This window comes from Accipiter gentilis, chromosome 14, assembly GCF_929443795.1.
Source record: "Accipiter gentilis chromosome 14, bAccGen1.1, whole genome shotgun sequence".
In the NCBI taxonomy this organism is placed as follows: Eukaryota; Metazoa; Chordata; class Aves; order Accipitriformes; family Accipitridae; genus Astur; species Astur gentilis.
Window position 1 is genome coordinate 3,695,992 of NC_064893.1, and position 27,093 is coordinate 3,723,084.

Here is a 27,093-nt window from a genome sequence, read left to right on the forward strand (position 1 = left end):
ATAGCTCAGCATGATAGTAGGCTTTGGAGAGGCTTTTTAAAGGAATTATATGAAAAGACAAGAAGTTATTTAAATAATTTTGTGCAGTTGCTGGCAATGAACTTGGAACCTTTTCCATGAAGTAACTTTTCTCCATCGACAAAATTTTCCCCAAGGGACCACCTTCCGCCCCTGCAAGAATGAGTGTGCTTCCAGTACAAAAGTGAATGGTAGAGATACTGATATTCCTGCTTCGGTCAACATTCAAGTATTGAGCAGTACTGAATGCAAAGCTTTTCTGCTCCTGGATGGGGATGAAAAAAATCTCTGTATCAAGCCATCATCTGGGAGTGCTGGGCATGCCCACAGAATTTACAAACTTCCAAGTCAACTTCAGACTCTCTTCATTCATTGGACAGATCAGGCTTCCTGAGTGATTGCACCTGCTCACATTGTCAATGCACAGAAGTACGTTGGTGATGGTCGTTCGACATTGGTTACATTAGCAGCTCAGTAGGACCTGAACCTGCAAAATTTTAGGTGAAAAAAAAAAAGCTCTTGAGGCATTTTTTCCAATTTTTCTTCCCTCTAGATTCTGCCTCTTGTTTATATATTGGCAGAAGAAAGAATGTGCAAATCAAAATGTCCATTAAAGAGAGTATTGGTCTTGTGGAGAATGGAAGTTTGAAGATTTAATTTTTAAGAATGTAATTCAACAGCTGATCAAAGGCATGACTCATTAATGAAACTGTGGTCTACACCATTAGGATGGCTGTTCTAGCAAGTAAATCCCAACACATGCAACAATATAATCTTTCTTTCTTTAGCAGATTCATACATTTAGGAAAACCGCATTTCAATAAGTGTGGATTTTTGTCCAATGGTAAACAAACATATCAGTACTATTTCTGTATATCCGTATCTATGCTTTAGATTGTAATTTCGCAAGACCGCTTATATCACTGTTTGGCAATATTTCAAGGAAAGCATCCTCAAAGAAAATCATATACTCTGTGGTGAACACTAATATGAATAATTATTAAATATTAATCTTTTGATTGCTCTGAGCTACATGCAAACACACAAAATAATAAACTTACTGCAATGTAATGTAACCACCCCTTAGTTTGTTTTAGTTTGTCAAGAAACTTCATTTATTTTACACTCTGGGCTTCTTTACCATTCTTCTCCTCTTATCTTGTACGTCAACATTTTAAGAAGTCCAAGCAGTGATGCTTTTGTCTTTAATATTATATCAACAGATATTTTTTGCATACCGTAAGTTCAATCATAAGATCATTGACAAAAATTTAGCACTGCCCTGTTTTTGCACTTTTATGTTATCAGAATCATAGTGATCCCTCTGTCCTATGTTACCTCATGTTATCTCAAATTGATAGTGCCAGCATTCTTTTAATTATTGGCCGTATTTTCCAAATTCTAGCTAAAAGGCATACCTCCAGGAGCCAAACATGTTCTGTGCTCAAAAAATGTTGCAGTAGATGGCTTCTCCTCCACCTCGAATGCTTTTGCCTGTCCCCTACTACATGCCTGTCCCAAGTGCCCTGCATACAAAGTATGGCATTCTGACAAATCCATTCTTCCAAGCTGTGGCCTTTAAGAGTGCCCTGTGGGAGCAAAAGGGTTTGGGGAGCATTGCAGTACAACCCCCCCCCACACACACTATAGTTATAGAGAGTTTCTCTATAACTCTCTATAACTATAGAGAAAGTTTTGTCTCTTCCTGTCCAGTTGTGCACATAGGATATAAAACGGTCCCTCATTCCTCTCTGTGAGCGGCATGTATTACAAGTTATGCTTCTGTAGGGTGTCTTTGCATTAATTTCTATACTGGAGTCTGTGGAGGCAGTAAGGGCACGTTGTATTTGTAGTCTTGGTTCTGATTATCAAAGGTTTGTCCAGACAGCTAAGCTATCACAGGTGAGGAAATGGCCTGCACAAGATAAAGACCTGGTCTAGATTAGTTTTTTCCTCATGGGAATGGGAAGGGTCTTTCTGCCTCAGTGTGTATACCTACAGATGGAATTGGTGAATAGTATTCCTTGCTCTCTGAGGTGCTTCACGCTATGGTTAGTATTTGTCTGTGCAGTTGCTTTCTTGTATATGCACCTTCTCCATTCTTTGTTTTCATATGCCTTAGATTATATTTCCACTTACTACCCTCTTGGCTTTGGGGCATTTAGGTACGAGTTCTGATCATGGAGTTGATGGGAGTGTACCCTTACTTCTCCAGGCTGATTTCTTTTGCATGAAATACCATGCATGTTTTTAATCTGGTGGTCACTCTGCTTTATGTTGAAACACAAAACTTCCATCAGGAACTTTCCTGATGGAAATATATTGGTGTTACCAGTCCTCCTTCTCTGCATTATTCAGGTTCTTTGTTGAAGTCACATACATGACTATAATTCTTGTAAAGGCATATTTGTAGCTTGATTCCTGCCTCTGATGAAAGAAAATTTAGAGCACCAACGATTATAGGAATGGATGACCAACAGCTCTTCCTACCAAGCCTTTTACTTTTCCTTCATAAAGCCTATACTGGCTTACCCATTCTGCCTCATCTTTCTCTGTTTTCTATTCTTTTTTTCTTTGCTTATTCCAGTTCATGGCTCATTGATTTCATCAGTCATACCAAGACCTCAGGTTCATCCCCAGGGCATAGACATCTAGAAAGCTGAAATAGGGATGTCGGCATGAAAAGAAAGTGGAGATGACTTGGCTTTATCTGCCAATCCACAAATAACTTGGTGAACAGAGTTTCTGGCCAGGAAATCTGAATGCCATTTTAGAAATAACAAATTTGATTTACTCCCAGTTTACTTTGGCTTCTGCTGATGGAAATTAGAATACAGAGTGGTGTTGGCAAAGCAGTATACAGAGTGCAAAATAGCGCAATAACCTTGTAAGCCATTCCTCTTGGGATCTTACAGCTGTCTACCACAACCCCTAAGATGTTGATTAAAGTGGGTGAGACTGGAGACCCAGGTGACTTATTCAGGGCACAACACCAGAAAGCATCAGGTTCCTGTGATGTTCTGGCTGCTGCTTAAAGCTATTCTTCCTTGGTGACATCCTTGTGGCACACTTCTTGCCTTCCTGAATTTAATGAATGCCCTAGTCAATTTGAAAGTGTCTCTGGGAGATAAAGTTTGCTTCTCTGTGCCAGCGGGTTGATGTGAGCCACTGGTTTCCAAGCCTCACATTTGGAGCACATGCTAGCAAAATATGACGGACCTTTACTGCCAGGAGTAAGTCAGCAGTGCAAGTGCACCCTGTTTCATAAGAGGAGCTTTACAGCTTTTAGATGTGAATGATAAGGAGCAGTGCTAATTTCAAAGGCACACACATTTTATTGGGTATTTTTGCTACGTATTCATTGCACAAGAAATTTTACAGCTGAGTGTTTTATTTCCTGACGTCTGCTGTATAAAGACATGACAAGGCTCTTTTCAGAGCATCCTCTATTTTACAACTATGGTTTTCTTCTCCTTTATATAACCACACCAGTTCATGTTATAAGTTCTTGCTATGCTGTGTACAGTGGCATCCTGTTCGCCTCTTCTCTAGGCAGGCTTCCATTTTTTCAAATTTCCATTGGCTTCACTGGTAAGCTTGTCTGAGCAAAGGCTGCTGGTCAGCTCTGATGCCTGTCCTGTGCGGAGAGGTGTAGCCCTTCCAAAGGTTTGTTTTCATTGCTTCCAGTGAAGTCCAACTCTTACCACAGAACTGCACTGGCAGAACCACAGTCTGTTATTGATGGGAACGTGTTTCCTGCCACAACCTGAAGTCTGAGGCCAGTTGACCTCAGTGGGCAGTATGCCCCACAATGTAACAGAATAAGAATTCAATCCAGAATATTTTTAATACAGTAGGTATTACTGAAACCTACATAACTCCCTTCCCTCTCTTCAATTCACAGCTACCTCATCCCTGAACTCCCAGCTTCAACAGCTTCAGCATCTTCAGCAGCTCCAGCATCAACAGCAGCAGCAACAAGGTCAGCAGCAGCAACAGCAGCAGCAGCAAAGCCAGCAGCAGCAGCAAGGTCAGCAGGCACAGACTCCACAGCCACCCCAGCAGACCCAGCAGCCACAGCCGTCAGCACCACCACAGCAGAACCAAACACAGTCCCAGAGCCAGAGCCAACCACCTCCAGCCCCACAGTCCTCCAGCTCCCCCCAGAAACCTAGCCAGTCACCAGGGCATGGCCTTCCATCTCCTCTTACTTCACCAAATCCATTGCAGGTAGGACGTTATGTACAAGTCTTTGACAGTCTAACAACAGAAAGTGCATACTCTCCCCCTCTAAGGGGAAATCAAGTGAAGGTTACACCTTCTGACCATACAGGAAGAGAAATTCTACCTCGTATTAGTTAGTCCTTAAGGCACGCAGCTTAGAACAGCTAAAAGGCCTGATAAGCCAGAAAAGCATAACTAATGATGGTCCTAGTCTGCTCCTCTTTTGCTTTTAAAGTCCATATCATATAACCCATGGAAAATGATGTAATTTTTTCCATGGATTCAGCATGTGACTTTTGCAAATGGCATTCGTCCAGCAGTCATTCACCCTTTGTGGTAACTTATAAGGACAGCAAAGTTAGCTGTTCATTAGAGGATGATCCTGACTGTTCCTAAAAGAAATAAAGCTTCTGCTGGTGAATGTGTGTAAGGGATGGATGGGTTATCCTTCCTCTTGAAATCACAGTCCCGACATTTATCCTGCTAAGAATCAAATACTTCTGTTAAGAGTCTCAGTATATATTCCAAAGCTAAGAATGCCAGTTAATGCCTTTCCTAGATGCTCACTCCAATGACACAGATGTTTTTTAATAGACCAACAGCTGTGGCACCTACACTAATGCTGGGCTCTGCCTGTCTTGGAATTCCTGGGCAGAAACAGAAGAGGTCTGATCCAGTGGTCCTGATTTCTTATACTTGGGTTTTCTCGCACTACATGTGTCATGCTATATTCACATCCTGCAAGAACAGCTTTGACAGTACCCACAAGTATGAGTCTGAATAAACACCAGGGTAGTCTGTGAAGTGAGCAGAGTGTCTTTAACGGGGCACTTGAACTGCACTTAGAAACCAGCAAAGTCTCTATTCACTTTATTCTTTAAATTTTGAGACCCCACTTTAAAGGTTTTATCCACACTGATGGATTCGGCTCCATTTCCTGCAGAAATTAAACTGCATTAGCTTAGTAATTAAAAAATCCTTTTTCAAACAATTAAGGGAATTGGTTTACAAGAAGCTGTGTTTGCCATGTGGCCAGTTAAACCTGCATTAATCTGAGCTTCAACTAAATTGCATCAAATATGATTTTTTAATGGTTTAGATAATAGACTTAAAAGTCCACAAGAGAGGTGTCCTTGCTTCCTGAGCTTTTTCTTATAGTAGAGCATAATGTTCCTAGAGCTTCTTCTGTGTATTGTCTTAAGGGTTACTTAGGCACCACTTAATGCCCAGTCTATCATGCTAGTGAGTGCTTTGGGACTCTTTAGTATGCAGATTATTGACAGACAGGAATATTTCCAGAGGAGCTTCTGTTACATTTTATTGTCTTAGTACAGCTGTAATGTATGGACACTAACTGTATATGCTATATGTTGCTAAAACTGCCTGCTAAATATTGTGCTTCAAAAGGCATTCAGTTTTGCAAACAAAGCAAATGCACACATAAGAGTTGGGGTAGGGAGGAAGTTGGATTATCTCAGTGAACATACCTCAGGAGGGTTGTACTAACGCTGAATCTGAAGTCTTAGCTCTCATACAGCCTCTGGTCCCAGTGTGAATCTCAACTGAATTGGAGTACTTCCAGCCTCATCTGTGACCTACGGGTACAGGCCAGTAGAAGCACTTTCTACTGTTAGCTCTCCAGGGTCACATCTCACTTGCAGAAGTACAATAGAAGTGAGTAAAACCAATAATTCCTTGCACAGGAGGTGCCAATGTCAATGTTTTCATGGCGATACCTTGGCACATTGCTCTCTTTAGCATGCTTATCTTCACAACTACCCTTCTGAGGGCAGTCTGGATGTGGCAGACTCAACAGAAGTGGAAGGAGGGAATGAGGTACTCTGAGGTGGGTTTAGTTCAAACACTACCCCCTAAACCTTTTAGGAACTGAGATTAGAGTTAATGAAAGACACTAGCATGAGAATTCTGGCATTCCCACTGGGCTGAGCTCAGCCAGTACTGCTAAGCTAGCTGCGTGACTGGGAGACTTTCAGAACATCAGTCAAGGAACTAGAAGTCATTAGCTGTCAGCTCTGGCTCAACATTAAAGAGTTACTAATAAATTGGGGGATAAGTATTTTTAATGTTCTTTCGTCTCTGATTCTTGCCATTTAAATAGCCATGAAAACCCAAAGTTTGTTCACAGATACAAATACACTGTGTGCTGACATCCAGAAGAGAAGCCAGAATTCAGGATGGTACTTCAGGCCTCACCTTAGTGATGTGTGTAGGGCCATTAGTTTGGCCTTCTAGCTATTTCTACAGCATTTCTAAAGCAAGTGTACTACTTCTTAAGCTTCCCTAAGAAATACTAAAGAACTTGAAACATGGTCTGTCATATTGCTGAGAATGGTGAGACTTTTTAATATGCAAACAAGTGACACTCAGAAATATTTCTAGAGAAACTGCTGTTGCACTTTATATATGGTTGAAGGATGTGTTTGGGTACTTTTCTGAAGCAGAGCAGTGGTAAGATCTCTATGAAATTTGTCTTTGCATTCTAAACCCTGCAGTGAAAAGGTTTTTTACCCCCCATACATCTAGCTTGAGGACTGGATCTGAAATTTTTTTCTTCTGTGCAAACATTAAAAAAAAAAAAAAAAGAAAGAAAAAAAAAAAGGAGGGAGGACACATTTCACAGCAGTTCATATATCCAGTTCATAATAGCTACTTAGAATGTGGATTTTTTTTTTTAATGTCTAATGCTTTAACTTAAAAATCGACCTAGAACAAAATTCAGAGATATTATGGCCTCTAAGGTAATGTTCTTTATGAACCAGAATGAAATGGGTTTTGTTTGAAGAATATTAAGGGAATAAAGATCAACTAAGTTAAAGTTTGACAGCTTAAATTTCATTTCTGAATTCTTGATTTTTTCATGTGGGCTTTATCCTCTTACATTATTCAGGATCTGTCTGAAAGATATTAGTTTAGAACAATGCAACCTCAAAAAATTGTCATGGAAAGTCAGTAATTCAGGAGGATGATTGTGTTTGTTTCAAAAAACTGAAGGATAACAGCAATTACATCTCAAAATGTACAGATGCTGTCATGTCCTTCAGAAGGCAAATTAAATGAAAGTGACTTGCTTAGGTATACCTGGGTGAGGTACTTTTGCTAGCTGATCAGAAATTAATAATACTGGTGCAGTGTACACCAGCTAAAAGTCTCACAACGATTCTTGTCAGATTGTTCTGTAATACTCTGCTCTAATTTTATCACTATTCTTTACTCAGTTCAGTGGGCTGAATGGTAGTTACAAAACTATTATTTTTAGGAAGTCTTTTAATGATTGTGTAGAAAGATGAAAAATCTCACTTTAGGTTCCAGTGCCTAGATTCTGTGCTGACATTAGCGATGATGCTCTAGATTTATGCTGGTAAAAGCAAAACACTGCAGAACCAGAGTCATCGCTGATTTGCAAAAGGCAACAAACTAGAGGAGAATTTTCCAAAGCAGAGCTGTATTTCAGGAGGTGGTGGGTCAGGTAGATGATGGAAGACTTTCATCCTTGCATTTTAAAATGGTGAAATTCCTCATATAGATAATCATAGTCTGATTTTTACTTTCATTGCATCAATTGATTTAGACAAAGGAATCCAGAGGTGAAAGGCAACCTGTCTGATGCTGCATATCAGGGACTTCGAAGCCTTTACTTCTGGGAAAATACACTTCTCCAAATATGCTTCTCCTGTGAATGTTTAGTGTTATTACATGGCAAATTACACAGGTTCTTGAATGGTCAGCATGTTGCAACTTCAAAGCATAGTTAGCACCTCTTACAGGGTTTCCATTCAATTAAATTTCTGGAGCCATAAGATCTTGATTATATGCTGTATAAAATCAGATCAGCCAAGTACTAAGGAGCCAATTATTCTGCTTGACTACCAGAATAAGGCATTTTGTATTAGCAACATATATTTAACTGGCTCCAAATGGAGGTTAGCTTCTGGTGCTGACACTCACTGTATGTTTTAGTGCTATGGATAAGATGAACGTACCCACAGCTAGATCTACAAAGGGAGAGCTGCACTATAGGAACAGAAGAATTCCCAATGATTTCTACTGTTCTGTTCATGTGTGAATAGGAACAGACAAACAGGAAATCCCCCAGGGATTGCCCCACTGTAAAATTATTCTGACCATTTTCAGAACTCTTTCCTAAAGCACCTTTTTGTTATAGAAGCCTACCTACAACAACTGCAGCTGACGGAAGATGATGAGTGAGAAAAAAAACAATAATAAAAGGAGGGAAGAAGGGAAGTGAGATGACAACAGCAGAAAAATCTTCCAAGTAATAGCAAACTCTAGGATAGCAAAACCAGAACCTCTTTCAGATTAAATTTTCATACTAATCTTAAATAATGTATTTGGAACCTCAACACTTTTATAACAAAGGAGAAAAGAAAAGCAGAAAGGCTGAAACACTCACTGTAAATGAGAGAGAATGTGTCCACAGGTGCCTGAGGCTCCAGCAGTCAGAAAAACCAAACCGCCCTTTCCCTTCCCACACAACCTCATTCACTGGTTAGTTTCTCATTAAGGAAAAATCTACGTTAAAGAAATCTCAGTGTTTAGTGACACTTCGATAAATTTACATATATTTAAGATACAGAAGAAAGAACCAAGTGTCTGTTGGTTTGAGGAAGGCAGCTGGAATAAGTTTGAAAGGCCTATAGTCATGGGCTGTCTTTATGTCTGTGTTCACATCCAAGACCTGCTGTATTTTTCTCATGCTTATTGAATCCTGAGATCAGGAAAACTTGGTCAGGATTATGACACCAGTAATCCCACTGAGGGGCTTTTTTGGTTTGCTAAAATTATCTACCCTTCTTCCTGCATATGATACTGTGCAATGTATGACTCAATCTGTTCTCAAGTTACTTAGCAATCAGTTTGACAAAGAAATATTTTATAAACACTGAGCAAATGCAGTGCTTTGAACACATTTTCCAAAATTTCCTAATTTTTGGTTTCAATAGGGAATGAGATATTGCACATCACAAGGCAATGACACGTACACGCAATAATATAGACACGTACAGCAGACATTTATTCAGGAAGGTTCATACCCACCAGCTGATTAGAGTGAGCCTGTTGAAGTGCTGATCTTGGGTGGATTTCCAGGAGGTACTGGCAAGACCTAGGTCTCAGCTCTAAACTAATAGCATGGAAACTCCCCTACGCTCAGCTAAATTGAGTTGAGTTTGGTGAACTGTTGAGAATATTTTGCATATTTCATCCCCTGCTTGTTTGAATCAGGTCCAGAAAGATTTGAACATCTTGTTCTACTGACAGTTTTGAATTTCTGAGTATTCTTACAGTATTTCAGCTATTTTTGTGGGTTGATAAAGGTGATTTCACGAGTGGAAGAGGCAAGCACTTGTGTAAAAATTTCCACTAGCTAGAAAGTCATGCTCATACTGATGTACCACACCCACACATGCTATTACCCATTGCAAATGCTATTGTGATTCAGGTCCCTTCCTTTTGTTTTTGTGCTGTCCCTTCCGGCACTACAGTAGTTCCGTGAACCACGCAAGACATTACTGTTCACAAACTTGAACCTTGCCTGAGAAATTGTTGGCTTTGAGTTTCGGTGCATCCAGGGCCTCCTTTCTTCCTCTCTTCTCACCTCTTCTGGGCACTTCCATGATCCTCCTCACCCTTTCTGGGTTTGCCACCACCTAGGCCACTCTGATAAGGCAAGATGGCAGTTTGTCCTAGCCGGACACTCAGGTGTCTCTGCACTGTGCTGTACCATGCTCCCTGGCCCCCGGTGCACAGGGCAGAGGCATGCAAGCTGCTTTCCTGGCATGGCTAGCTTGTCTGAGGGCTGCTACCCTTCGTGTCTACATGGAGATGCATGGGCGTCATTTCCACAGAAAGGCTAGTTTCAGTTACATGTAAGACTGCAGCCATCCACAGGACTGAGTAGGGTTTCAGATCTCCTCCTCAGCTGTCTTCCTGCTTCCAGAAGCCCACTGCTTTTTGGGGTCTTTGAGGCGTTGGGACTTCACACTGTAAAGCTGCTGAATACTGCATTTAAACAGAGCAAAGAGATGTTTAAGGGTTCTCAAAGAGACTTTATAAGCAAGTCTCTTCATTCCCTGAGGAAACATTCTCTCAGTTGGAGCACTGGATGCCTGGTCCATCCAAATATACTCTGCAAGTGTTACTATTTTCAGAAGCACAAGGAGTACTGGTGTCTGACTCACATTTAAAGCAAAGGAAATTAATCTTCGAGCAAAACAACTGGCATTATTAGCACCCAAGGGGCAGAAGCTGAGGGTAATATAGGAAACCATTTGCTAGAGAATTCTCTGAAGGAGAGGAAAGTGGAACTGTTTGCCTAGCAAGCTCTGGCTCCTGAAATGGGAGCATTTAATAACTCCCTAAAGCAACTGAAGTATTTAATAAATGGGGAAATAAATAAATAATATCCTCCCAGGAAAAATTTGGGAAAGTATCCATGTCCCATAAGCTCTTCTATTTCCAAAGCCTCTCTAGGCAGAGAGGAGTACCCTTGGAGATCTTAGGGACAGAAAAAATTGACACAGCCCCTCGGATACTCTTTTAAATCCAGTGGATCTGTTTTGCTAGCATTCATTTCTCTTAATTTCTCTTTGCACTCATGTTTCAAAAAAATTTCAGGGAAGTAGACAATATCCCAAAACATTACTTTATTTCTCCCTATTTTCATACCCCTAACGCCTTTGTAATAAAGCAAAAAAAAAAAAAAAAAAAAAAAAAGAAAAAAATTAGAAGTCATCACTGGTTTCTAGTTCTGTGGGGAAAAAAATTCTTCTACTTGGAAGCCAGTGGACCAAGTGAACACAGAGAACCTAGTGGGCTTGTTGAATCTGATTGAGGAGCAATGTTCTGGAAGTGGTATAGCCCTGATGTTGTATCATTCAAGGCTCCTTGTACAAAGAAGCACCTAAAAGAGGTGGCTCAGCTTTTAGGTACTGCCTCAAAAAAAAAAAAAAAAAAAAAGAAAGAACAAAAAAAAAAGCCACTCCAGACTGTATTTTAAAGTCCAAAATTAAGCCTTTTTTCAGCAGTATTGCTGAGATCTATCAGAGTGTCCATTTGTGGATTCTGTTGGTGGGTTTAGTAGAGGCAGTTTAGAGCAGGTGTTTAAAAAAATAGTAATACTTTTTCTTTTTTATTGGTAGCCAGAATGTTTTGAGAGAGTGACTAAGCACAGGCCTGGAGATTATGAAATTTGCTTAAGTGTTAATGGGTTGATTGCTGAGTTACAGCCTGCCGTCTTTACTGGAAATTGATTGACTGGTGCTGCAGGTCTTCACACTTGACGCTCGGATTTGACTCGAAAATTCTGCCAAGTCTTTTACTCTGAAATTTATCTTAATTAGATCTGAAAGACCTGCCACAGCAGAATAGTCACACCGATTAAAATGAAAAACAGGAGAAATTACTGATCAAATTAATCATAATGTCGGGTTACAGCTGTAGGTCTGATGTAATTTGCCACTCCAGTGAGTTACATCGGCCCAGGCAGAGGAAAGAGAGCTGGTTTTATGCTGATCCGTAACACCAGGCAGCTTCGGGCAGCCCATCAGGACGTTTATTCCATTCATTCTCTTGGCTTATTCTGACCTTAGTGCTGCAACTAGAAACAAATTAGGCAAAAGAAAAAAAATATCCTTTTATCCAAGGGGTCGCACTGGAAACATGAGCTTTCCAAATCCCTCTTGTTTCATTTTTCCCCTTTCTCCACCAACCTTCTACTTTTGTTTGAAGTAACCAACAATTAATTATGTGGAAATCAGAAAATTAAAAGGGCAGAGGTTACCACCTCAGGCATAAGTCAGAAAATGTGTATTTCTAAGAGCTCCTAGTGGGTTAGGATATGAGGAAATTAGGATCATTTAAGCAAATGGGTATATAGCAGCACATGAGAAGGCATGTCCTGGCAGGTAGAAAATCAACAGTCCGACTTGGTCTCTTACAGATGTGATGATCCTAAAATTTATTTTTAAATTATGTACTTCGAATATACTACATTCTACTATAACCTTTTTTTTTAAAAAAACCCAAACTTACAAATCACTGGTTGAATCCATACTAGAAGGAGATAGGTTGTGGGTCTTAAGGGGCCCCACCATAAAATTTTCATCTGGAAGAGAAGTCTTCTGCAGGTTTCCTAGTATTCGTTCCACCAGCAAGGTTTGAAAGATTTTTAGGACAACCCATCTTGTAGCACCACTGTATTTTTTGCTGCTGATCCAGGAAAAAGTCAAGAAATGAAGATATTTGCCGCCAGCTGAGAAAGGAAATTAAGTAAAGGAAAGAGAACACAAAAATAGATGAGCATTGTGAGTCTCAGAAAAAAAAAAATAAAATTGTCTTACCTTTAAAATATGCCCAATTTTTTAATTTTTTTTTTTTGGATACTGTAGTACCTTAAACTGATCAGGAATTTTCTAAGTGATTTTTCTTTTCCAACAATGATGTAATTCCACAAAGTTGGTTTCTCTCCTGCCCCGAATTTCATTTTAATTTTCTATTTTAGGCCTGGGAAATTGAAAGAACTGAGGATAGCTTTTGTTTAAAATCAGCTTAAGTTGTATACAAACAATTTATTACATTGAATTGCCTAACAAAATAGTGATTTAACAAGAGAAATTGAAGACATTTTAATTCATGGTGATGATTTGAAATCTGCTGAAATACTTCACCATTTTCAAATGCAATTTTTTGTTTGCTGAAACATTTCAATATTGCATCTTTCATCTGCATTTGATTCAGAAATTAGATCTTAAATTAGAAGAATTTCGTGCAGGACAGGAATTTGACTTGTTTCTGATAGCTTAGGCATGACCAAATATCCTGTGAGGCTTCCAGTTGGAGAACCAAACTAGGTTATGTTTGTAAAAGAGATTGGAAGGCAAAGCTGAGTTTCCAGAAGAGAAAAACTGATGTATGAGAATAGCACATCATATATTGCTAGGATTATCCCCTTTACTAAAGGAATGATGATGGTGCATTTCGGTTCTTAAAGGAGCTGAGATTGTTTAAAGCAGCAATCACTGCTGCAATATCTTTGTATACCTCTTAAGAAATACTTGTATGCTTGTAAAAAGCATCAGGGAGGCAGTCGGACCTGGAAGGATACTAGGCTCTTAGCAAACATACAGATGCTATAAGGAAAACCCTAAAATATGGGCCCAGTCACAGTACAGAGCAGTGCTCTGTAGTAGTGATGGCCAATAAATTGGTATCAGAAGATGATTCTGAATGAACGTGATAACAAGTGATATAAAAATTCTTAGTTGCTAATGTTCTTATGATTTTCACCATAGTGACCTTATAATCCTATTTGGATAGCCAAACCCAGCTGGAGTGCTGTCTCTGTCTCTTGTTGCTCTCCTCCCAGTTTGGGCAGTGCTATCCTTGTGTAATGCTGGTTCCAGCTGGAACATGACAGGAGGTGGTAGAGGGCTGATCTCCTCTTGACCTTTCTCCAGGTGGGGGGGGACACCTCACAGAGTGCCAAGCAGAGCTGCCAACACATGGGTGCTCCATGGGCTGTGGGGGCAGATGATTAGAACTAGGGCTGCACCGGGTCAAGGTCCGGATAGGGGCAAGTAAGGAGAAGTCACCCACCTTCCCAGGATTCATCTGAGGGTGCAGCTTCCATCAGTGTCTAATTCCTCAGGGACAGGGCCTGATTTTAGGGAGGAAAAGGAAAACGTTGGGAGGAGAGGGGAGAAAAAAAAAAAAAAGTCTTTGTTATTTATAATGCCTGAATTCCTACTGACCTTTTCCACTGGGAGAGAGACACAGAAAACCCAGAAGGATTGGCATTGTGAAAGGTTAAAATTGTAACACTGATCACCATTCTGGAATAAGATGCTGTGTGAATTTCCGTCCTACCTCTGCAACTTTTCACTTTATAACGAGACCTAACACTACTATGAGGGAAGTTGGCAGGAGGTTTCTCATAGCTCTCAAATGAGACAGGAGCAAGCTTTCCCCTCTTCTCCCTCCCCAACTTTATAGAATTACAGCTTCCTTTTTTTTTAACTTTCTTCTGACTATGAAATATGTTCTCCAAGCAATCAGAATGTGTCTGACAGAATTTTCAGTTCATGTAAAACAAATATAAAAATAAACAAAACCTGAGAAAACCAAGCCATTCTAAAAATCCTTGATGTTTTCCCCATAGACATTCAAAGAGTATGTCTAGGGGGAAATCACTTGTACTTCAAATGTACAAGCAGGTATAGAGACAACATGTGTCAGTCCTGTAGACCCAAACTTGGCAGTCCATGCTCTCATGAGTAAAAACTGCAGGGAAAGGAGGGAGGGAGTTCTTTTACTGCCACATACAATCTGCATATTTAGGTCTAATCTCATTATCAAGTTATGCCTGTGCTTACCGAATTCACTTTGGAAAAATAATTTGCATCAGGAAGCAAAATGCTCTAGTAAATGGGTGGTTGGAGTCAGGAGCACCAGACTGCAGTCCCAGCTCTGTCACTGACTGGCATGTCACTTCGTCTTTCTGTTGTTTTGTTGATTCTCCCACCATTGTTTGATCTCTTTAGACTGCAAACTTTTACAGTTTTTTGCAATGGGGCCTTGATCTTGCATTGGGCATCTAGGTACTGCTGTAACACTAGTACTACAAAAGCAAGGAATATTCCAAAGAGGAATCATATAGCCCCAGTCACTCTCTTGCTGAATTCAGAGTAGTATTGCTGTTGACTTAAGAGGACACAGAACTGGTATCCATTTTGTTTTCAAGTATATTGAATATTTTGAAGTTTCTGTCAGCTGCTCAGTGTGCTGTCAAATGCACTAATGAAAGGTTTTCCTAAAGTTAATTTTCCTACTCGTAATACAATAACCAAATTTGCTTTAACACTTGAAAAAATCCATCCATACTAAGGAGAATCAGTTGCTTAATCCTAAAATTAAAGGTTATTGCATGCAAGAGAAAATAATTACATGCTCAAAGTATGGAAAAAAGAAAACTTTTTTAATATGTAGGTATTTGTATAATTAAAGACTAATCAAGCATGAAGGCTGCTGACTAAACCAGAAAATGAGATTGTTGGCAAGCAATATTGTAATGTAAATGCCATTTTTGTTTAAGTACTAAAGAGCTGGAGGAATGATATCCTGAACAGATTAAAAGCAAACAGCATTGATAATAAATATTTATCAGATTTCAAATGCAACACACAGAGATTTTTATATTTTACATGCAAAATATATTGGCATTGAAATATTCAGTCACTTTTCAAAGGTTTGTTCACATCTTCACTTTAAAATGTTGAAAAGCAAGCGCTCACTAGTAAGAGGAACACCTTTAGAACTCAGTCTTAACTTGTATCAACATCAGTAATTTGTAGGCAATGCAAAACAGCTGAGAGTTGCTAACATACTTAACTACAAATGTGTAAGATCAGCTCCTGGGGCTGGAGAGCCAGAATTTTAATGCTCTTTATGTGTGTTTTCTTTTCTTTTTCTTTTTTCCCAAAATGTTCACATTAATTTTTCAGAAAGAGAGGGAAGCTTCTCAAACTTAAATCCATGCCATGAAACAAATGCATAGTAAAGTATTTATGAAGGTCTTATGTATATACAGAAATTATCCCAATGTAATCACCATTTTGTTGTAGAGGACTGATTTAGTTAAAGGGGCAGTGCTTTTAAATTTGTGTAAAAGTATGGCGCTAGTTAAATATGCTCATCATATACCTTTGTTATTGTAGCCTAAATCTTGTTCAGAAGTGGATATGAAGATATTTGGCTACATCAAGAGTTGAGGAGAATGAGGAAATGCTAGAAATGAAGCACCAAATGTATTCCAAATCCTGTCCTTTTTCTTTCCATTACACTGTTCCCAGGGTTGGTATTACTCAGCATGCTGAAGTCCAGCAGAAACCATCTCTTAATCAAGTCTGGTCATGCAATAGTTGAAGCTAATTTAAAATGTCCTTTGACATCTGTGAAAAGAGGCTTAAACCCAATGGTTATGATAGTAAGGCAATGAAGACCTTTGCTTTAGTACATGCACGGTGGGCTGTTGCATCTTTCGTGTTGATGTGTACCTCCTGTTGTTTCCTCATATGTTTGCTTTTCAGAATATTTTTCATCTTACTGGATTATGACTGAGAGATAAAATAGTATGTCACTGACAGAGTTATCGGGGGGAAAAGTGACAATAGGGATTTTTGAATGTAAGGCTGCCTACAACGTTATCAATTTTTTCCTAGCCTAGTGTAATTATATTCTATTAGCCTTTGGACAAAGGGAGTGTAGACAAGTTAAAATTAAATAACACTGTGCAAATGTCTAATGCTAGTCTCTTGAATAAGCATTGATCTAATTTTCAGAAGGGTCGAATCACTCCCATTGATGTGAACTGTAGAAATTATTACTTAGCCCTTGAAGGTGCAAAAACACGGATTTCAGCCCCTGGATTTCTTAGAAGAATCTTGCTCGTGTCTATAGGTTATATCATAGGAGACTGACAATTTGCAAATGTCAAAATTCAGACCAAGCCAGCCAGGTTCATACAATATCCTGTGTTTATTTGAGCTACTGAACTCTTAAATGTATAAATTCACAGATAAGCATATTAAGATATCATCATTAAGAAACTTTATAACAAGTGCTTTATAAGTCCTCTAAGCAATTCATATTTACACTAGTTCAATGATACTAAGGATTAAATTGGTAAAAACACACTAAGGAAAGTAGTAGGAAAAGTACAAAACCTTGTATGTAGACCATCAGTCAGCAGTCCAGCAAGAAGGAAACTAGAAGGGGCAGTAAAGCACATTTAGATCAAAGCTATGCAACTGATGGTCTGTGAGCCAGGTCTGACCCATAGGAAGTTTCTGTCCAGACCCCAAGTGAGCAAATAAAAGAAAAATAAAAGGCTTTTGAAGGCAACTGTACATGTGCTTTGCCCTGGGATGTGCTGTTGCTTGTGAGTCCAGAGAGCAGCCCAATTACTTGAGAGGTGGGCAGCTGAGAAGTCTGCCTTTTTATGTTTGTTTGTTTGTTGTTTGTTTGTTTGTTTGTTTTTCACACATACCTGAGTGAAGTATAGTAATAAGTTTTAGGTTTCCTGTTAGCAAAAGACCCTAATTCTTTTCTTCTGCAGAGATGATCAGGTGATAATTCCATTTTTTGTTTTCTAACTGTAGTGTTGTATAAAGTGTAAGTTACAAGAATGGTTTACCTATTATTTCTAGAAGGGAGATAACCACAGTTTACTGAGGAAAACATGGTAACATGTAAATTATTTAAAGGCTGAAACAGACACTTTCACAAGTCATTAAACTACCCTCTGTCTTGAAACACAACAAGGATATCCCTAGGATATTTATCTGAGGGGTCTGCAGGTCAAAAGGGGAATGGAGTCAGCAGAAAAAGAAGCAGTCACATACAGAAAGAGCAATTATTCACAAAATAAGAATAAGAATAGCAGTTAGAAGTGTCAGCATATACATCTGAGATGCCTTTGGTGGGGCTATTACTTATGAAGAAAGTCATTACTGACATTTTGCACTAGACACCGTGTACCTATTTCATGGTAACCATGGCTTGCATAGCATTCATTTATATGGAAAACCTACAAAAACCCCTCAAACCACCTAGTGAAATGTAGAAACGTCTCCCAGTTCTCTGGCTTTATACGCTTTGACAAGCATCCACCTAAACAGGACCTTAAAATGCTCAACACTTGCATACATCATCTCCATTTACCTTTGTGAATCAATAAGGACACGCAAGCCTCATCTTCAGTGTGTGGTTCTGAAAGCCTTAATATGTTTCTTTAGGTTAACAATATCCTTTAATCCAGATCACAAAAAGTAAGATTACACTCCTGGTTATAGCCTCACTTGGAAGTCTGAAGGCCAGCCAGATGCTGCCCTGTTTTCCAGCACTGTCCAAAAAAGTTGCCATATTTTCAGATGAGACATGCCCCTTATCTGAGCAACAGATATTGAAATTTGCGGATTTTTTTCTGGACATGCTGTATTCTGTTTTGTAATTTCTTCACAGGAGAAAGTCTTACTGCTAGGATTCGGCAAAAATTGGACCCAAGGATATTTCATGATCTCAACAAATATTTGACTCCAAACCAGAAAAAGAAAACAGAAAAAACAGGGTAGCTGACAAAGGTTCACGAGGATGAAATAAAACTATGTAATCTAATTTCATCCATTTTACTTTACCATATGCACATGCACCCCTATGCCATTGAGAAATTGAATTCAAAATGAAGAGCCCCAAACTGGGGAATTTCAGTACTACCAAAACACTTTCTTTGGGAGCTTATGGAGGGATATGCTTCCTAAACGCAATCAAAATGCCCACCACTTTTCAAAAAGTTTCAATTCCAATGGAAATAATAATAGTGCAATAAATTTTTCCATCAAAATGTTTAAAACTTATTTGCAAAAAAAATTTGTAACAATATATTTTAAATTAATCCTTATTCTGGAAATCACCATGGGCTTCAGAAATACTACCTGGTGCTTAGAAAAGCTGAATCTGACATTTTTCCAGTAAACCGGAAAACTGCACACTGTTGAATATAATCTTCACATTAGGGTGCTGTTTTTAAGTTTCCCAGGGGGTGATTCAGTGCATCAAGGCAACAGGGGTAATGATCTGAGGAGGATACTCCTCACAAAGTAGAAAGAAAAGATCAGTACACTTCCCACTTCTGACAGCTGACAGACCAGGGTTTGCCCTATGGAATAAAGTCAGCCATGCCAATGAAATGGTCCAGCACTGAGCAAAGGAAACTTAGCTCAAGAACTGAGATTTGTCATCATCAGGGCAATAGCCACCCTCATTTTCCTACAGCTTGTTCCTTTGCAAAATGCCTAGCAACCTTCTTTTAAACAGTCAGGCAACTCAAGACTTCTTTTTCATTAGTTTTTGTTGAAAACTGTAGGTTCACTGAAAAGCAAGTCTGTTCATGGCATCTGGTGAAATCATCTTATGAAACAGTATCTTAGCATCAGGTTCAAGCCTTTCACTGCACCTAATTCAGACATGAGGCTTCAACCAGGGTCTCCACGTGCTGGTGAGTGCCCCGATTTGGCAGAATAATTAATGCTTGAGGGCTTTTACTTTTCTGTCTTGGAATATAAATAGTTCACTGTTCATCAGGGCAGAAAGAGAACTTATCCTCCTACTTGTCCCAGTGTACAGGGTAACTTTTACAAAGGAAACAATTCTAAACAACAGCGGGGAAAGGTCGTGAGCCTGTAACTTACTATGTGTAATTATGTATGTCTTTTCTGTTCGAGAACTGTCCACTGGAAATTTTAATGAACAATTTCTGTAAGTGCTAGACAAGCCCACAAGGAGCTCTGTAAATATTGCAGATGTAAGCTAAGACTGGTTTGGCTTTGTTCTCTCTGGGGAGAAGAGGGGCTGAATGTATAGGTTGCATGATATTCTATCAGTTGTTTGGATGGGAGAGCTGCCACTTTAGCATAGCATGAGCACTGCTTTTCCTGGGAGAGCTGCCTGGTGTTTGGATTGCATCTGGCTTATTTTCATTTTGCAATCATGCAAAATGAAAAGATGTTTCCTAAGCTACTTTAAGGGCGAAATTTTTAAAAGATGATTGATACAGAAAGATGAGTATAAGATACACAGGGAGTATATGTATGATGAAGGTTGATCAGATTTTTTTAAAAATAATTGGTATCTTCCGAGGATAAAGAATAATCGTAATGTAGGTATTGAATGACTTCCTGACACTCAACACAAACTTTAATATAAGGAAGTGTTGAAATGCTTCTAGAATGTACAGTTAACATAAATCCCTAAATATCTAAATGCTAGCTCCAATAGGATTGAGACTTTATGAGCAAAATTTGACTTTTAATGATATTAGGTCAATACAGACTTTAAACAAAGGAGGAATTACAGGTTCTGAAAATGAAGTTTTAGCCTTAGTGTTTTGATAAAGATCCGTGACCCCTGGCCCTTTAAATATTGAACTTAGACTGTAAAAATATCACTTCTTATTGATCACATGGTTATTAAAGTCAGTCAAATGCTCGATTTATATGTCAAACACTTGTAATATTTCCTGTAAATATTAGAACAAAAGAAGAGGATGATAATATCATTGTGTTCAGTTGCATGAGATTTATTCAGCTTCTCATCACTGAGAAATAATAAAAGTGTCACTAAGAAATGCATTAAATATGCAAAGCATTTATCAAGGCTAAATTAATTTACAGCTGCATCATGTATGTGGTGTATGTGTGCATTATTTCATGTATATGAAGGCAGGAGCATAACCATTCATGTAACTGAGTGTGATAGGATATACATACCATGTGTTCTCATTCCCTCCTTTCAGTACACCTTCCCACTCCTTGCCAGATACTTGCAGCCTTGGAAAGGTATGGCTTATTTGTTAAATCTCAAGGAGAATGAGGAAACTTAATAAGTCAACAGATACTAATTAAATGTTAAAGGCAGGTTTTAAAGTACCTTCAATATATATTGCTCCTAATGACATTCAAGTGCGCTTACAAGGGAGGTCGAGGGGGAGATCTTTAGATCCCCCAGGCTCCTCCAAGATGCCTTTCCATAACCAAATGCTTTCATATGAGTAATCGAAAGAAACCTTTAGTCAACCACTGGGGAGTCTTTACAGCCTGACTTCGATTGGACTCTGAGTGCAGGCCTGTGAGCAGGAGGTGTTTGTAAGCATTTCTAATGGCATTTTGATGTACATGTACAAAATTGATGTCGGAAGGATCATTGTAAAGTCCCAAACAGTGGAATATTGAGGACATTTTCAGGTGGCAGTCAGATTCTGGCTGGGTGAGCCCAGTATATTTTCTCATGTCACAGTTGATTAGGTTCACAGGGAAGTGGAAAGAGTAAAAAATTCTCTTATTACTGCAGCAATGCCATATCAGCCTCTTTTCCCTTTGAATGCAACATTAGTTTTTGTCCAGAACTCTAACTGCTTTCTACAGTTTGGGGAATTGTAAAGCAGAAACAATTTTCCCAGCTAGGCTGACCTTCACAGTAATGAGAAATGACTGGAATTTCTCTCTATTTCTGTAACATTTGGGGGGAGGGGGGCTAGGAGGAGTGTGTTTGTTTTACCTGATATTATGTTGTGGGCGTCTATTTGGCACTTTGAGCCTAATTTTTTTCCATTCAGGAGATTACATGGACTGTTGCACCATCTGACCCAGTAGCCAGCCCTCAAGTGTATAGAGAAGCGACAGTAATGCACTTTAAGCCTTTTGTTATCGCAGTAGTGATGGCATTTTGTTTCAGCCATTAAATGATTTTTTTTTTTCATGGGATGGCTATTTTCATTTACTCTTCAGTACTTGTTCAGGTGATAAGCAATGATCTTGCGAAAATTTAAGATTCATTACAGGCCAGGCAGATGGGGGAGCCTCAAGATGGACATACATCTGCAGAGTGTTCTTCGTGAGGCTGGTGCTATAGTACTACAGTGCTGATCATCTCTTGGGGACGGGATAAGAAAATAACTGCATTTATGTGCAAAACAAATAAGTGCTATGACCAGATAGTCTTTAACAGCAGCGCATCTGGGTCAAAATATGAGTTGTTTCTGTGCTCTTTCCAGGTATTCCAGAATAAAACTCTTTCCCTGTGAAATCTGAAGCCTCTAGCAATGCATGGTGGTCTGGGCTAGGTCTGCCCTGCAAATTGCAGAGATGTTGACATACCCCAAGCTAGGTTTTGTGAAGCGAGATTCAGTGCCAGGAAGAGTGAAAGCATTATGATAGGGCATTAAATGCAACAAGCCACCCAAGCAAACATGCAGGATCCCAGGCACACTTATACAGCCTATGCTGAAGTCCATACTACTGCATGTTCGTTGTGGCATTGGCATGAACTCAATGGGCTCGGGTAGGACTCCACCTGCTCCTGATTACAGTGTAGACCTATCTGCCACTTGGCATCTGTGCTAGTAAAATACCCAGAGGTTCCTGGAAATGGGCACAGGTGAAAACATTTCAAATAGAAGACAAATTGGATCAAATCTCTGGCTGCAAATCACTCAAATATGAAAGCTAAGTGGTAGTTTCAGGGAATTCATAAGTTTCAAGTGTTTTTCTTTAATTTTTACTTTGTTATAGCTAGGACAGGTTATGGAAATGTCAAAATATCATGCAGGAGGCAGGTTTTCATCTCTTTTCACAGTGGAGGAATAAGAGGTCTGATGGTATTTCTAGGGGAAGAAGGTAGCATAATAGCCTGTAAACTTTCAACAGTTTGACCGTATTCCTCTACTTCTACTGTATCTAAAAGACCTGAAGTGGTGAACGTATTCCATTGGAGTTACATATATGGAGTTACATAACTCCATTCCATATGGAGTTACATATTCATAGTTAATATTCCCATGTTATAGCCATGAAATTAGGACATTGCTTTAGTTCCATGTTAATAGCCTACAATATGGGGAGTAAAGTCAAGGAATGTTAAATTCCATGATCATGCTGTAACATCTAGACTGTGATATTTCATTAACTTCAATTAGTGGGCCCACCAGAGCCTCCACTTAAATTTTTTTAAGCCTCCAACATTAGTGGCATGCTATAATACTAACAGATGACTTTTTTCTGATCTGCTCAGAAATATCTTTATGTCTGCAGCTCATCAATTATGAATTGCAGCAACATTTCTTCTGTATTTCTTCACAGCATTACAGGAGGCTTAACTTAGATGCTGTTTTTCTAATTTTGTATTAAACTATTTGGTACTCATCCTTGCCTTTCTCTTCTGGTCTTTTAGGGCAGATGCTTCTTGAAGCCTCCAACGGCCTGTTTCTTAACTAGTACTGCTTTCTCTGTATTCCCTTTACTCCATACATGATTATAATGAGTAAGAAAGATTGGATTCATGTGGCCACTAAAATGAACAGAAATAAAATAAAGCAAAATTTGAGTGGATCAAGACAGATCTGCTGGCTCTTCCCTTCTAGGAAAAGAGAACACAGAGGAGGAAGGAGCAAAGAAGAGTGAAGATTGCCCTCATACTTGTATCTAATCTTTTTCAGGAAACCCTCATTCTCAGTCTTCATATAGGACTGGCCAAATCTGTCAGATCCTAGGAAAGTCATAATCCGGGAGAATGAGGTTAGATACGTGTTGTGATAGAGAAAAGCAGCAGTCACAAACAGTGGTTGATAAAACAGAGCTCAGATAATGCCTTTGCCTAAATTAGTTACAGAAAATAGATTGATAAGCTGAAACACTTCTTTCTTTCTTCTCATTATAAGTAGTAATGCCCTGCTTTGTTCACTATTTGCAGTGTCCTGATGTTTGATTCATACTTCCATCTATAGCAAACTTTTATGAAAACTTCATAAAAGACAGCACATTAATTCAAAGTTCAATATTGATCAATAATCATCGCAAAGCAATTGGCAACATGTGATCTTCCTTTTTCTGTTGACAGCGTTAGTCAGATTTTTTGTCTAGTCCTGAATCAAACCCTAAGTCTAATACTCATATCATGCCAGTGTAAATCAGAACCAGCTCTGTAGAAGGTCAAGTGTGATACATCAGTATGAAAGCAGTATAAGCAAGATTGATCTTAGTGACTGTGAATTTGAGGAAGTTTGTCTTCATAGCACAACTAAAACTTTATGACTGTGACTTGTCTTCATCCTTGAGTTTCTCTTAAAAGCTCTGCACGTGAGAAGCATCGGTAGAGCTCTGGGCACAGCACCATGTTCAGAGCCTTCCCTGCCTGGTGACATTAAGAAGTCCTTCACGCAGTAAGGCCGGATCCGATCCTGGAAACACAAAAGCATTACCCTGCTTCCAGGAATGGTAAATCAGCATCTGGTACTGGCAGCCCCTAGTGAGAGAGGCACTCCCTTAAGCATTTCTTATTTGACTAGAGTGGGAAAGTGTACACTGTATTAAATTTGGCATGCAAGACAAGATATACTCGAACTTTAAAAATAACAGCAATGTTTTCATGTCAAGTGCTTTGGGACTTGGATTATACACTTGGCAATTTTATGTTTGTTTTCCTCTCCTAGGTAGCGGTGACAAATCACTGGGTTAAGAACATACCCAAGTAGGAATGAAAGGTGTTCTGCCTCCTGATCTCTCTCCCTGGTGTGCTCTGTGTTACGAAGGAACTTTGTTACTTCTGTATGTAACAGGCTAAATGTGTGAAAACTGATCAGTCAGTCTCAAAGCAGTGGGCTAAGATTTAATTACACTTATTAAGAAAGGGGGAAAAGTGTCTAAGATGTTTGGAGAAGTTGCCTGCAGCTGCTAGGGTACATTAAGTATCAATGTCACAGTCCATTTGGGGCCATCTTCTTCAAACTGAGAAAAGCTTGTTTGGTGGGCTGCTGTAATGAGAAGGAACATGAGGTGTCTGTATGTAGAGTCCCAAAGACACGAATGGCACAAAGGGGCTGTGGCTGTCCTGTCTGCCACTGGCAAGTGGTGGAAGCTGAATCTCACCAGGCTGCCAAACTGAGAATGAGGAGTATTGTATCCTGCATCCCGTCAGGCCCCACAGGTTAAGTCCTCACACTCCCTGTGGCTAGGAATTCACTCAAATTCCTAAAACTTTCAGAGGCTGCAGGAGCAGCCAGGGAAAATAAAAACAGTATCTAAATATAGGAGAAATAAAAGCAGTATATAAATATTGGAAACAGTGTTCATTCCTGGCTCTAGCCTGTAGGAAGCAGTTGAGTGCTGCTGAAAACTGTGGGAGAGCCAGGACACTACTGCTCTCTGCTCTACATCTCTACAGGAAACCTCAGCATAACCTTTAGTGTGTGATCTCCTAAATGCAAATTATGTTCTTAGCAATTATTTTAAGGTTTTTCTCTCCCTCCTACTACTAACCAGAATTAATGACACAGCAGCAGAACAAGCAAGCGCTGTGTAGAATTGTCCAAGAATGTGCGCCATAAATGTACAGTGCCAGCTTGCACCTCACCCTTCCACAATTTCACAGAGTGCCCTTGTGGAGCTAAACCCTACCCCTCATCTTTTTGTTAAGAGGGTCCCCGTCTCAGCCCATTTCCTCTGCCCAGTAATTCTTCTTGTTTTTTCTTTGCTGAATTCCTTCCAGAGAGCCTAGGACCGTGCAGCCACCAGGCCTGGGCAGCAACAGGAAAGTCTTTCCAGAAAACAGCAGGCTACCAGTCGGCTGAAATGGGGGATTATAGGATCCTTAGGCTGGGTGGAAAAGAGTAATGTGTAGAGCATGGGGTAGCATTAGCTGCCTCTGTTCATCAACAGCCAGACTTGCTTTCAGCCCCACACTCTTCTTGTTGCAGCATTCAGAGATTTCTGAAGCTCTAATGATGCTCTTAGCACTTACTCCACTTCTAGCTGGCTAGGAGGCATTATCATTTGCCGGCTTTTCCATTCTGTCGTTAAAGTAGCATTTTTAATATACAGGTAGCTCCTTTTCACCAATCTAGACAACACTGAAAGCAAAAATACATTAAATAAATCTATTTAGCTTGAATTATTGCCCCAACTCTGCTAAGATGAGTATGCTTTAAAATATTACTGATAAAAAGACTATGGAAAAGACAGCCTTAAAAACTATCTTTTTCAAAGATGTTTCCTTAGACAGACTTCTTTAATGCCTTAGTCTGTATTTTAGCACAGTAATTTTGCCTACCCTGCATCACACTGTGCCTTACTGGAGTGTCAGAACCAAATCACAGTGATCAGCAGTCACACTGGCTGTTCACTGTTGCCATCTTAGAGCAGTTCACGGCTCCATCTGCTCCTGCAAAACAAAGATGATATAGATAAAGAAGATGAAGAGTAGAAGTGGGTGTTAGGAAAGGACCTAGAAGAGCAGGCTAAGGTCACAGGCCACTGGGCTGTGTGGAGTGTGAGCACATAGTCTGTAACATTTTCTGCTCCCAAAGACATTCCTGTCTTAGCAGACGAGCGAGACAAAGGAATTATGATTATCTCCACTTTACAGATGGAGAAATGAGTTAGTAAGAGATTAACTACCTTGTCCAAGGTCACTCAGGGAGCCTGACAGGCACAGAACTAGGACCTAGATTTTCTGAGTTCCTAAGGAAGGGTCATACTCTAAGAAATAGTGTCCTAAGCTCTGTTTCTTAATAAAAGAATCTCATGTTAAAACATTACAAAAGTAAAAAATGCAGTTTCCTTACCTTTCAGTTTGATTAACATATTCTTCACAACACAAAAATAAAGCCAGTTTCTTTTATAATATAGAGTATTTGAATCTTCTTTCTTTCAGAAAGTAATAAGGGGGGGGGGGGGAACTTTTCTTTGATTAATTCCAGGTAGATTTTGTTTTCACCTTTTTTTTTTTGGGGGGGGGGGGGGGGGGGCAATAACGTCTAGATATCAAATAGATGTATTTGAAAGTGCTAGGATTTGACATGATGGTGAGCCAACTAGCAAGAGACTATCCTTTATAGTTAATATAATAGTAGAACAAATTGAGTTTCCAGACCTTAATCCTCCAAGAAAAGCTGAAAACAGAGGGGAAAACTTGCACAGTGTTACTCAGTTGGTTCACCCTATTTGATTGCCAGTCAGTACATGAACCCTATTTTAGAAGTGATGTGATTTCTATCTAAAATAAGCTGTTTACAATGTTCTATGGGCTATTACTGTTCGAATGGTAGTTTCTAAAGTTCTTGAAAGAAGTCTACATTAAAGCAACATTCAGAAGATTGTAGGATTGTTTTGTATTCTCCCTGAAATGGAATGTGATTTCATCTGCATCAGGCTGATTTACACGGAGTAATTTTGTTGTTTTGCTTTTGAGCATTTTATGAACTCCCAGAGA

General features: G+C 39.4%; 1 protein-coding gene across 4 annotated transcripts in view; it reads left to right on the forward strand.

Annotated features, from left to right (window-relative positions):
• Positions 1-27,093, forward strand: part of POU6F2 (POU class 6 homeobox 2) — a 318,413-nt gene that overhangs the window by 216,037 nt on the left and 75,283 nt on the right. For all 4 annotated transcript variants that reach the window (XM_049816960.1, XM_049816963.1, XM_049816961.1 and 1 more), the window contains exon 5: positions 3,923-4,248. In XM_049816960.1, the coding sequence (XP_049672917.1) occupies positions 3,923-4,248 (326 nt within the window). The remainder of the gene's footprint in view (positions 1-3,922; positions 4,249-27,093) is intronic.